The 12,681-nt window shown below is 42.0% G+C and overlaps 1 protein-coding gene across 3 annotated transcripts in view; it reads right to left on the minus strand.

Moving 5' to 3' along the window:
• Nucleotides 1-2,726: 2,726 nt before the first annotated feature.
• Nucleotides 2,727-12,681, minus strand: part of atxn7.S (ataxin 7 S homeolog) — a 106,588-nt gene continuing 96,633 nt past the window's right edge. For all 3 annotated transcript variants that reach the window (XM_018261498.2, XM_018261499.2, XM_041561792.1), the window contains 4 exons: nt 9,697-9,895; nt 9,273-9,394; nt 6,551-7,499; nt 2,727-3,546 (listed from right to left, as the gene is read on the minus strand). In XM_018261498.2, the coding sequence (XP_018116987.1) occupies nt 3,529-3,546; nt 6,551-7,499; nt 9,273-9,394; nt 9,697-9,895 (1,288 nt within the window). In that variant the 3' untranslated portion in view covers nt 2,727-3,528. The remainder of the gene's footprint in view (nt 3,547-6,550; nt 7,500-9,272; nt 9,395-9,696; nt 9,896-12,681) is intronic.

The following is a 12,681-nucleotide window of genomic DNA, read 5'->3' on the forward strand; positions in this document are numbered from 1 at the left end:
TCTCCCCAAATCTGAGCATGTGTCTCTGTCCTAAAAGAATAAGCCCCAAATATGGGCAGCTTTTGGGCCGTCTCCACTGAAGACCCTCTTGAAACTCTGCTCTGCCCGTGGTTGTCCTGAACTAATGAGTTTTGGTCAGTCCCTTCCTACCCAGAGAAAAGGAAATAGAATAAGTAGGACACTAGGGGGCAGATTTATCAAGGGTCAATTGAAAATTTGAATTCGAAATTAGAATTTTTTTATGGTCGAAACTGTCAAATTCGACTAGGGAGTTATTCAAATTCGATTCGAGTTTTTAAAAAAAATTCCAATTCAATTTTCGCGAATAATCATACTCGGCACCTAAAACCCGCCGAAATTGGTGTCTAAGTCAATGGGAGAGGTCCAGCCGTCAATTTTGAGTTGTTTGCAGCCTTCCTGACATTCAAGGTTTTTTTTCCCGGAGAAAAATAATTTTTAAAACCCGAATCGAAGTTTTCAGGTCGATTCCATTCATCCGACTTTAAAAAATTCTATTTTTTTTTTTTTGATAAATTTTGAACTCGTATGAATTCGAAATCCAACCTTTGATAAATGAGCTTCTAGGCTTTATATTTTGTAAATGTTAACAACGACCCTCTGATGCTGTATTTATTCACCCTTAGCTTTGGTTATCAAGGGACATGACTGGGGATCCTCTCTGGAATACAACCGACCAATTGCCATATTGTTAGACAGCTCGCCGCAGCGGTCTCTAGCAATGTATAAAGCTACCTTATAACATAATGATCCGCTTCTTTGGGCAAGTATCGAAACCCATGTTGCCGCCTACATCTGGCTCATCCGAACAACTGGCTTTTGGGCCAAAGATCCAGTCGCCATGGCTACCAGTTTAATTCTCTTGGCTATAGACGGAAAATACAGATATGGGTAATAGATGGTGGGCCTGATAGATCTCAGGACATGCACAGACCATACACTGGCCAATGAGCTGTCAATATTGACTAGCGGTCAATATTCTGAAAACATCTGCACCATAAGAGCCATTTTTTTGGCCTAATTGTTTCTGGAGGACATTCCTCTGCACCTAAGGGTGGTAACCAGTAATGTATCACCTCGTATAAAATACAACTTTATAATCTATATAAGAGGAACTCCTGGGTGTGTAAAAAAAAATAATGGACTGTTATCTAGCCGAAGGTCGATATTAGGATGACACATAGTAAAAGTGTTTAGTTGGAGAAGTTGTTCTATATCCAGCTTTCCCTAGGAGAACTTAAAGGTATACTGTCATGGGAAAACAGTACAGTTTTTTCAAAAATGCATCAGTTAATAGCTCAAAAGAGCAAACCGATTTTTATATATTAAATTTTTAAATCTGACATGGGGCTAGACATTGTCAGTTTCCCAGCTGCCCCCCTGTCATGTGACTTGTGCCAGGACTTTACGATGGAACTACTTTCTGGCAGGCTGTTATCTCTCCTACTTAATGTAACTGTATCAGTCTCAGTGGGACTTGGCTTTTACTATTGAGTCTTGTTTTTAGATCTACCAAGCAGCTGTTATCTTGTGTTATGGAGCTGCTATCTGGTTACCATCCCATTGTTCTGTTGTTTGGCTGCTGGGGGGGGGGGGTGATATCACTCCAACTTGCAGTACAGCAGTAAAGAGCGACTGAAGTTTATCACAGCACAAGTCATATGACTGAGGGCAGCTGGGGAACTGACAATATGTCTAGCCCCATGTCAGATTTTAAAATTTAATATAAAAAAATCTGTTTGCGCTTTTGAAAAATGGATTTCAGTGCAGAATTCTGCTGGAGCAGCACTATTAACTGATGTGTTTTGAAAAAACATGTTTTCCCATGACAGTATCCCTTAAAAGGATAAGTAAACCTTTAAAATAAGTAATTGTAAAACTGATGAGGGGGCTATTCTAAGCACTTTTGTCATTTACATAATTTTTTTCTGATTCCAGGATATTAAAGGATACATGTACTGTAAATATGAATGAATTGTTACAACAGCACTATCTGCTGGTCAGTTTCTGATTAGTCTGACCACCAAGTAGTCAAGGAAGTTTTCAGGAGAAAGAAGAAGAACATCAGAGCAGCCTCTTTCTTTCTCCTGACAACTTCCTTGACTACTTGGTGGTCAGACTGGTGGGAAACTGACCAGCAGGTGGCGCTGTTGTAACAAAATTCATTCATATTAACTGTACATGTATCCCTTAATATCTTGGAATCCAAAAATTAAAAAATAATGAATGTGCATTGCAAAAGTGTTTAGAATAGACCCTTTTTAATTTAATATAATTTTTATTTTTTTTTAAAGGTTTACTTATTCTTCAATAGAAGTCCTACAGACCGGTGCTTGATATTTGCTTCCGTTCGGCTGCATATAATAATGGGATGGGGTTACACTATGGGCCGGCACTGGAAAACGTAAACGTATTTTATGATATATATAAATATTGATGATGATATATATATATATATATATATATATATATATATATATATAAAGGACAAATGAGGTAAGTGATTAGGTCACCACTGGTGAAACCCGGCGATGATATTAATGAGACTCTTTTTGCATATTTGTACCTGAAATCTCAGACGATAAAGTTAAAATAAACTTGGAAACGTTTCTTTTTCCCTGGCTCTATTAGGTCCATGTATAAATGTGTGTGACAGATGCTGGGGGAGCGCTCGTCGGACTGAACATGGAAAAGTGGAAAGTCAGTGATTGTTTAGGTTTAGGTTTCTTTGGGTGATTTCTATCTGTATTGTTCATCTACCTTGGTTTGGTTTTTCAGCATGGAAATATTAGAACTTGACAATCATAGGAAGTTCAGAATGGGGACAAACACTTTTTTTGTTTTTGTGTTGGTTTTGTGTTGGCGTGTAGCCAAATATTACGGACGTTAAAACCTCCTGGCAGCTTCTTAGCCCAGGCCAATACTTCTAATAGTCCGTCTCTGTCATTTCTTGTGCTATTTTAGTAGTTAATCACCGGAGGTTTCCTTAGAAAGAAAAAAAAAAACCCCAAGAAGAGAATAGAATAAATCCGTATTCCCCTCTGTGGGACGTGGTCTCTCCCCTGCAGAAATCACTCCTGTTGAGACGATTACAGTGACGTTTTCCTTTTTCTTTGTGTGTTTTCTTTTTATACTTTACAAAAGTGATTTTTTTTTTTTTTTTGCCAGACCAAATGCAGAATAAAATAAAATAAAAGAAGCTTGCAACGCTTAATGCAAATGAAATCTCGCGGGTCGCGCGTCAGTCCACGTAACACTGATAGAAGCGGCGGTGGGACTGAACATTGGGGAGTCCGTGGGGTTTAGCATTCTCTGCTACTGACATGGCTTCTGGTAATTCCTTGTTTTAGCTGACGAGTTCACAAAACTGCCGCTCCTGAGGACCGTGGAAAAATAAAAGGTTGAGAGAACTCAAAGGCATCTTGGGGGTCCGAGGGGGAGCCAGCCGGAGGATTTGGATTGTAGTGAAAGCTGTCCAGTTTGTTTTTCTCACAAGAGCAGAACCAGCTGTCAGGGACGTGCCTTTGGCTTTAAAAGAAAAGAAATAAATGAGCACAATCGACACCACCCCCCACATCAAGTACAGAGGAATGTACATGTTTGCTTAGCACTGGGCCCAAGCACAGAGACTTGTGTTTAAAGGAGAAAGAAAGAAACAGAGACAGTTTATTGCCAATAGATTACCCACAATACTGAAGCTATAACACTATATTTATTTGGCAGAATGTTTTACCATACCTGAGTAAACAGCTCTAGAAGCTCTCTCTGTTTGTTTAGGATAGCAGCTACCATATTAGCTTGTTGTGTCATCACTTCCTGCCTGAGTCACTACCTGATCACTCATAGCTCTGGGATTGCACCGTTTTATTGCAGGGACTGGTGCCTTATAATCCACTGCTAAACTGCAGCTCCCAGCATGCCAATACCCTGGAGATTAATAAATGCCACATATTTTCACATGAAGCCACTCTCTACCTGCCTGTGCATTTAGCTCCCAGACTCTTCCTCAGCTCAAGCACAAAATACTGCCCTCTGGCACAGAACCCAAAACATTCCATTACCTGCCTGTATGTTCTGGATCAGCACAGGCCGTGTTTTGGCAATGTGGCTGCACCAAAAAGTTTGTATCAAGAGGAACAAGGGACTGAAGAGAAGAATGGGATGAACAACACTAGAACCACATTCTGGGAGTTATAGTTCACTGCCTTCTCCTACAGTCTCATACTAACAGCCCCTTTCCCATATACCTTCTTGCCTTACTATACACATTGTCTTGCATTTGCATCCCTCTACCCCTGACACCATCTTTCCTTACCATATACACCATCCCATAGCCCCAGCTCCATCCCAGAGCTGCTCCATCCCAAAGCCTCGGCTCCATCCCAAAGCCCACGCTGCCTTACTATACACAAAGCAAGTGAAAACATCCTTCATGTTACTAGGGATGCACCAAATCCACTTTCTTGGGATTCGGCCCAATCCTGAATCCCTTTTGAAAGATTCGTCTGAATACCAAACCGAATCTGAAGCCTAATTTGCATATACAAATAATTTCCCTGTTTGTGAGACAAAAAGTCACATGATTTTAAGGGTTTGGATTCTGCCTGGCCAGGCACTTGGATTCGGCCGAATCCTGCTGAAAAGGGCAAATCATTACATATAGTACACACCAGGGAGATTTATACATTGGCTTCCCTTGCACTCTACTTAACTTCTGTTACACTTGCTGGCTGGTAGAGGGTTAACGTGCCCAATCCAAGCGCATCCTGGCAAGGAAAGGGTAATGTCTGTTGCGCTCCAAGATAGAAAAATAGCCGTTGCCATAGCAATGGCTGCAGCACTTCCCTCCCATCCCTGTCAGGCTGATGATCATCATGTGCATCAGACATTCCAGCTAAAATAATGGGAATGAACAAAAGCAGCAAGACATCCCCCCGGGTGCAGGTTTCTCTCTCTGTTGTGCTGATGCTTTGTAACTTCAGGCCTGTAACTAAAGCAGCTGCACGACCCTAGCGACTGCATTCAACTGCTCACTTACTGCAACTGTCGAAATTAACTTCATTCCGACTATTGCTCCTCCCCCCTGCCAACATCCCAGAGTGTTCTTTCCTCCCCATCACACCTAGTATGGAACTTGTTTTCCTGTTTCTCCAGTTTCTCCTCTTGCAGTCAACACAAATCTTCTATTTTTAGTGATTATTGAGATATTAGCATTTTTATTCTGCTAATACCAGTCAGTTAGGCTCAGTGACACTTGACTGAAAGAGATCTGCTGAGCAGGATGTTATGCGAATGTTATTAGCAGTCAAAAACTGCGCATATCTCAGAAGCCACTAAAAATAGAAAAATAATGTAAATTACATTCAGGTGCTCTAAAAAAAGAACATTTATATACATTTTCTTTTTAAGGTTAGACCTCTTTTGACTAATGATGGACACTAACAATACACAACAGTGTAATGAACATGGCTAAGCCACAGGGAATATAAGTGACTTGCCCAGTAACTTTAGCCACCTTTCTGTTCTGAAGCCCATTAGGTTTCTAATCTACCCGGCAACTGACCACCCTCCTGCCATGTTAATCTAGCAGTATTTCTTATTTATGGGAAGGTTATCCAGCAGCTCCACTGCCATACAATTTCCGTTCCTTCCATCCTGAGCACTTATGGGATCTTTATACAGAGATTTTTCCTAAAAGGGATTGTCTTAATTTTTTATTTTTAAATTTCACTGTTTACACTGCAAATAATTCTCTCTACAATATAAAATGTCATTCCTAAGTGTATTTAGTTGTAATATTGGTGTATAGGTGCTTCTCAGGTCATTTTGCCTGGTCATGGGCTTTCAGAAAGAGCCAGCACTTTAGGATGGAACTGCTTTCTGGCAGGCTGTTGTTTCTCCTACTCATTGTAACTGAATGTGTCTCAGTGGGACCTGGATTTTACTATTGAGTGCTGTTCTACCAGGCAGCTGTTATCTTGTGTTAGGGAGCTGTTATCTGGTTACCTTCCCATTGTTCTGTTGTTAGGCTGCTGGGGGGGAAAGGGAGAGGGGTGATATCACTCCAACTTGCAGTACAGCAGTAAAGAGTGACTGAAGTTTATCAGAGCACAAGTCACATGACTGGGGGCAGCTGGGAAACTGACAATATGTCTAGCCCCATGTCAGATTTCAAAATTAAATATAAAAAAATCAGTTTGCTCTTTTGCGAATGGATTTCAGTGCAGAAGTGTTTTTGAAAACAGTGCTGCTGAAGCAGACTTCTGCACTGAAATCTGTTTCTCAAAAGAGCGGCTATTTTTTCCCATGACAGTATCCCTTTAATTCTGCATTCTTCTTAATAACACCACAACCACTGGATAATCTGAAGGCACCCCACCAATCTCCCCAGTATGGGTGCTTTTTATTAGGATATTGACCCTTTTTTTCATTAGAACGCCATCAGACTATATTGAGGAAATTGAATGTATTGTGGCCCAATGCACACCGGGCCGGGCCAGTAATAGTCACATATGGTTTCACATTAACTTACCTGATGCCGAAGTGAATTATTGGTCAGCGCCTGTGTCCCTGCTATGACATTGTTGTGTTTCGAGTGAACGTTGTTGTTCACAGGTGGCAGTTTGGCAACCTTACTGGATTTACTGGTGTTATTGGTGATGCTGCTGGTGCCGGCCAAGCATCTCCGCTTCTTTCCCATGAGTTTGTCCAGGGAAGCGTGCGAGTGGGAGAAGCTGTTGTGAGAGTTGACAGTTTGCTCGCCAGCCTGATGAACGAATGGTCCTAATGACAGTGTGGAGTCACTGCTGTTCATGACCACGCTCATCCTCTTAATGGATTCCGCAGAGTTCCCCGTCGGAGGACCCCTCCCTGATTGGTCATGTTTAAGACTAACAGAGTTACATTTACTGTTCACAAAATTGAGGCCAATGGCATGCGAGCTGCTCTGGGACGAATTGGTGGTGGGAGAGTGGTGGGTCCCAGAGTTGAGTGCACAGTTTTTCCTTACAGACTCTGTGGAATGAGGGGGGTGTACTAGCAGCTGGGGTGGGGTGCTAGTTTTCCTTTTCTTTCCTGAGCCACCGCCGCTGCTGCTGTTGTTGCTACTGGCACTGCTGCAGTTTGTGCTGCTGGCTGGGGTTTCTTTAGGCTTGAGGGACTTGGGGTTCTTTAATTTTTGAGGCTTGTTGGAATGGGGGGAGGGTAAAGGGGAAAGCACTGACGGTGTGGATGGGGAAGAAGACACTTGTCTGGATTGCATACTACTGACCGAGTCGCTCGCCCCAACAGGGTGACAGTTTAGTGGAGTTGCGTGTGACGAAGAGACTTTGTCGAGGGACAAACAGGGAGAGGTGGCAGTCACAGGAGGGGAGGTGCCGTGCGACAGGAATCCAGTGCTCTTGACGCTATTAGACGTTGCATTTGTGCTGCTCCGGTGTGGAGCCTGCGACGATGAATTGCTGGACGCTGGAGGGATTTTCCTAAAATGAAATATATATAACTTTATTATGCATCGTAGAAGCCTTCACTCTGATCTCGTCAATAGCCCACAGCAACTAATCAGAAGCTGTCTTGCCTAGTAACACTAATGAAAGCAACATGATTGGACACTTTGGAATCCTGGAACAGTTCTTTTAGTAAAGGGAATAGGTTTGTATATAAAGTGTTACAAAAGTCTTAGCACATCCTGATTAAGTAACCAGACTTCCTCCTTTCCCTGATGCAATTAGAATAGAAGGGGAATTATATGTATAATATCGCCTTGTGCAACCCTAGTACTATATAGGGAGGAGTATGCAAGGTTAGAATATACGAATATATAAGTGCTTATCGTCAATTTTACATTAACTTATTTTTAAGGTTTACTTATCCTTTAACATATAGTCTAACCTTGCATACTCCCTTAATATCTTAGAATTTAAAAAATAAATAATGTACATTGCAAAAGCTCTTAGAATAGCCTCCTCATCAATTTTACATTCACTTATTTCTAAGGTTAACCTATCCTTTTAAGCAATAACAGGTATATTATTTGATTTTAAGGATTAAATATTACACACTGTAGTGAAAAACAAGAGTTTGAAGGATTTTTCTTTCTCTAAAGAGACCTGTATGTGATTCCTTGTGGATAGAGAAACTGTATTATATGGGCCTGGATATTGCATATGTCTGAATTCTTGCACTTCACAAACACATATGACTACAACAGACTTGCAGTGAATTTATTATCTTTTATTAATTATAGAAAGCTTGTCCTGGTTTTTTATTCTGTAGGGCTGCATGGTGATTATACATAATTCCCTGCCCAGGTGGAGCTTACAATCTAAGGTCCCTATTTTATTCACAGACGCTAGGGGCAGTTTAATCAGGAACCAGTTAAAGGGATTCTGTCATGATTTTCATGATGTCGTTATTGTTTCTAAATGACACTGTTTACACTGCAAATAATTCACTCTACAGTATAAAATTTCTTTTTATACAATTTATCTTGTAAAATTTCATTCCTGAACCAGCAAGTGTATTTTTTAGTTGTAATATTGGTGTGGAGGTGCATCTCAGGTCATTTTGCCTGGTCATGTGCTTTCAGATAGAGCCAGCACTTTAGCATGGAACTGCTTTCTGGCAGGCTGTTGTTTCTCCTACTCAATGTAGCGGAATGTGTCTCAGTGGGACCTGGATTTTACTATTGAGTGTTGTTCTTAGATTCACCAGGCAGCTGTTATCTTGTGTTAGGGAGCTGTTATCTGGTTACCTTCCCATTGTTATGTTGTTATGCTGCGGGGGGGGGGAGAGGGGTGATATCACTCCAACTTGCAGTAAAGCAGTAAAGATTGACTGAAGTTTATCAGAGCACAAGTCACATGACTGGGGGCAGCTGAGAAACTGACAATATGTCTAGCCCCATGTCAGATTTCAAAATAAAATATAAAAAAATCAGTTTGCTCTTTTCAGAATTGGATTTCAGTGCAGAATTCTGCTGGAGCAGCACTATTAACTCATGCGGTTTGAACAAATGTTTTTTTCCCATAACAATAACCCCTTTAACCTGCCTGTAGGGGATGTTGAGGAGGGACTGGAGTACCCAGAGGAAACACATACAGACACGGGTAAAACATGTTGCAGTTAGTGCCCTGAACAGAATGGAACCCAGGGTTGCTAGGCAGTGATGCTACCCACTATGCTGGCTGGTGCTATACACTCGCAGGCTATTAATAATTATCACAATTCTGCCAAATTGTAGCAGTAATGAGTACCTCCACATTTGCGAGTTAAGATGCTTGTCCACCATGAAGTTAAGTGCACATCGGATGTGGTCCCACCGTTTGTCAAACACGTAATATCCTCTTCCAATCTGCCGGCTACCAAATCTGCAATACTGGGGGGGGGACAGAAGAATTAAAATGTGACCAGGTGTAAGTACATTTCTCTGCTTTGGAGTATTTTTCAGGTAATCTAAACAGCGTGGCAGCTCCTGCTTGTGTTTATAAAGGGACATGGAATAAATATACACTACTGCAAAGTAAGGAACAAGTGCACGGGAGTTGCAGCGGCCGCACTACATTGCAAGACAGGATTATAAGGGAAATATCTCAGCCAAGAGAAACAATATGGCTGCTCCCATGCACTTGACAAAATCAGATTGAATTATTTCCGGCCGAGCACAATTGAGACACTTACAGCTGCTGGTCGAGGGTGGTGATCAGAATAATGACAGTCCAGTTTTTCAGCAGACTCCTCCTTCTCGTCCCCCTCTCCCTCATCACTAGATAAGCGACAGGCGGGCTCAGCAGCAGATACTAGCGGTTGGGGGGATTCGTGGAGAGACGGCGAGTCGCTGGGGGCATTTCCACCGTGCGTTGCCGGGTAGACTGAAGGCCTGCAGGTAGAAGATAGTAGTATAAATCATATAGGATAGTAATTTCTTATGTAAAGGAACTCCCACAATACAATAGCAAGTGCTAGAAGCAATGCATTATGCCCGGGGAGGGAGGCATTTCCAGCAATTGGTCAGGACTGGACAGCATTTCTGATGTCACAGATAAGCCAGGCCAATCGCATTAAAGGAGAAGGAAAGCTACTAAAGCAGTTTATTGTCAATAGATTAACTATATTTATTCTGCAGAATGCTTTACCATACCTGAGTAAACCACTCTTGAAGCTCTCTGTGTTTGTTTAGGATAGCAGCTGCCATATTAGCTTTGACAACTTCCTGCCTAAGTCTATCCCTGATCACTCATAGCTCTAGGCTTAGATTACAGCAGGGAGGGGAGAGGAGCAAACTGAGCATGCTCAAGCCCAAGCCCTGGAAGTTTAAGCTGAAAACAGGAAGTCTGATACAGAAGCCCATGTAGTCACAATAGAAGGAAAGAAATACTGTGTTTCTTTTGACAGAGGACTAAGAGCAGGGTTTACTGGTGTATTTATATAGACCTTTCTGATAAAGCTTACTTAGTTTAAGCCTTTCCTTCTCCTTTAAGCCTCCCACTAACATCAGGATGTCCAATGATTTCTTCTACAGGCTTATCCTTAAACATGGCTACTGAATGAATGAGTCACGGGCCTTATTAGCCTAACACTGCCCAGCATCTACATAGAGAGGCATTCCAGGAATTCTCAGCATTTAACAAGCAGGAGTTAAGCAAATAGTGCTTTTAATAGCGAACATGTTTGCAAATAACTTTAAAGACATTGACAATTTTTAATAAATGTATATTGGAACGTTGCTTAGAATTATGTTTTCTTTTATTAGCCACATTTTTATTTTGCGGTCGACTTGCCCTTTAAGTTAGAAGTTTGTAAAAACAACCGCCTTAGCATCTCAGCACTGTAAACCTGTTAGACCAGTTTGTGCAGGCTCACTTAGGCTAATGTTATACAAGGATTTATGAAAACCATTAAAGGACAAGGCAATCCTAAAGCTTTTTTATTGGGTACCTACATGTAACCCTTATTCTTTTTGGCAACCTGTGCCCCTCTCCAGTAAAGAAATTCCCCTGACACTGCTGTTTTTGGGTCAATGTTATGGATATAAAAGAAAAATGCTAAATGTGACATTAGCCTTAGACTTAAAGGGGAGCAGGGGTGTAGCTACAGAGGAAGCAGGCCATGAGGCTGCAGGGGGCCCAGGAGATATAGGGGGCCACATGAACCCCAAATAAAGAGCAATTTCAACATATATTGGTAAAACAGGACAACGCCTGGATATGTTAGAGGCCCTAAAATTTATTTGCTGTGGGGCCCAGTAACTTATAATTATGCCACTGAAGGGGTGGCCTCACCTTCAGAACATAGCGGTATATTTATCAAAGAGTGAAGTTAGAGATCACCACAGTCCACTAGGGTGAAATTCCGCCACTCTCCATTCATTTCTATGGGATTTTGAAAGGTGTATTTATCAAATTATGAATTATTGATAAATACTCTTTAAAAACCCCATAAAAAATGAATGCGCTGTGCTCATACGGGGAGGTGTACTAGGAGCTTGAGGCCTTGGACAGCGGGTGGTAGGACCGCGAGGCAAGGCCTCAGGGCACCATGCAAATACGGACCTGCCAGGGGGCACAAAAAAATGTTTTTCTAATGGCGGCTCTGTGTGCGGGTAGAGATATTCTCAACCAGGCCCACCGTTCCTCCTCTATGTATAGACCTGCCCAACAGTGATGTCACAAAGGGGGCGGGGCAGGTGTGAGTCTATATATTTAAGCGCTGGACACCAGAAAGTGTAGGTTGCATGTGGGGAAAGCAGGATCTCAACCTGGACCCAGCCACGACTAGAGTTGCCACCTGGCTGGTATTTTAGCAGCCTAGCCGGTAAAACACCTGCCAAGGCCGGGGCCGGTATTACAAATTTACCGGCAATGCAGTTGCCGGTAATTTGTAATACCCTTTAAAAAAAAGCCCCTGGCCTACCCCCAATTCGCAAAGAACTTACCTTTTTCCAGCACTGCGATTTTGCTCCTCCCCTTTTGCGTCACGTTGCGTAGCTCCAGCCCCTTTTTATGTCACTGACCACCCCTTTTTTGTGCCCGCCCCCCATTGGCCAGTAATCTTTTTGAGTAAAGGTGGCAACCCTAGCCACGACCCAAAGATTTTTTGCAGGAGCCGGCCCAAACCCGCCCGACGCATAGGTTTCTGGCCAGCCCGCACATCACTACTGCCCATACAGGAAGCAGACACTGATCTAGTTACTGCACATGCTTCCCCTCTCCTGCTTCATTTGCATTTCACTAATCCTATTGGCTAAATCTTGCCAGCCAATCCCATAACAGATGTACAAATAAAACATGAGAAGGAAGCATGCGCAGAGCAAGTTCAGTTCAGTCGAGAGAACTTTAGCAGGATCAGGTCTGTAGCTTCAAAACTGAACATTTAAAAGAGTAAAGATTTGCAAAAATTTTTTTTTCCTTACGGGGCTATTCAATTGTAGACTATGGTCTAAGGTGAAGTTCCCCTTTAAGTCAGATTTTACAAAAGTGGCGATACTGAGACAAAATAAGTGTGTTGGATTTTCCACCAAATTCAGAAACCTCTGTCTCTACTTTTGTGAATATTTCTGTTAGACAGTTTTCAGATTTTGTCTTTCGCACAAGATTTTGAAGACCGTTTTTCTACAATTTGTCTTTAGCTCTTATTACACCTGTCAGTCAGCCATCAAATTGGAAT

Source organism: Xenopus laevis, chromosome 4S (genome assembly GCF_017654675.1).
Source record: "Xenopus laevis strain J_2021 chromosome 4S, Xenopus_laevis_v10.1, whole genome shotgun sequence".
Taxonomy (NCBI): domain Eukaryota; kingdom Metazoa; phylum Chordata; class Amphibia; order Anura; family Pipidae; genus Xenopus; species Xenopus laevis.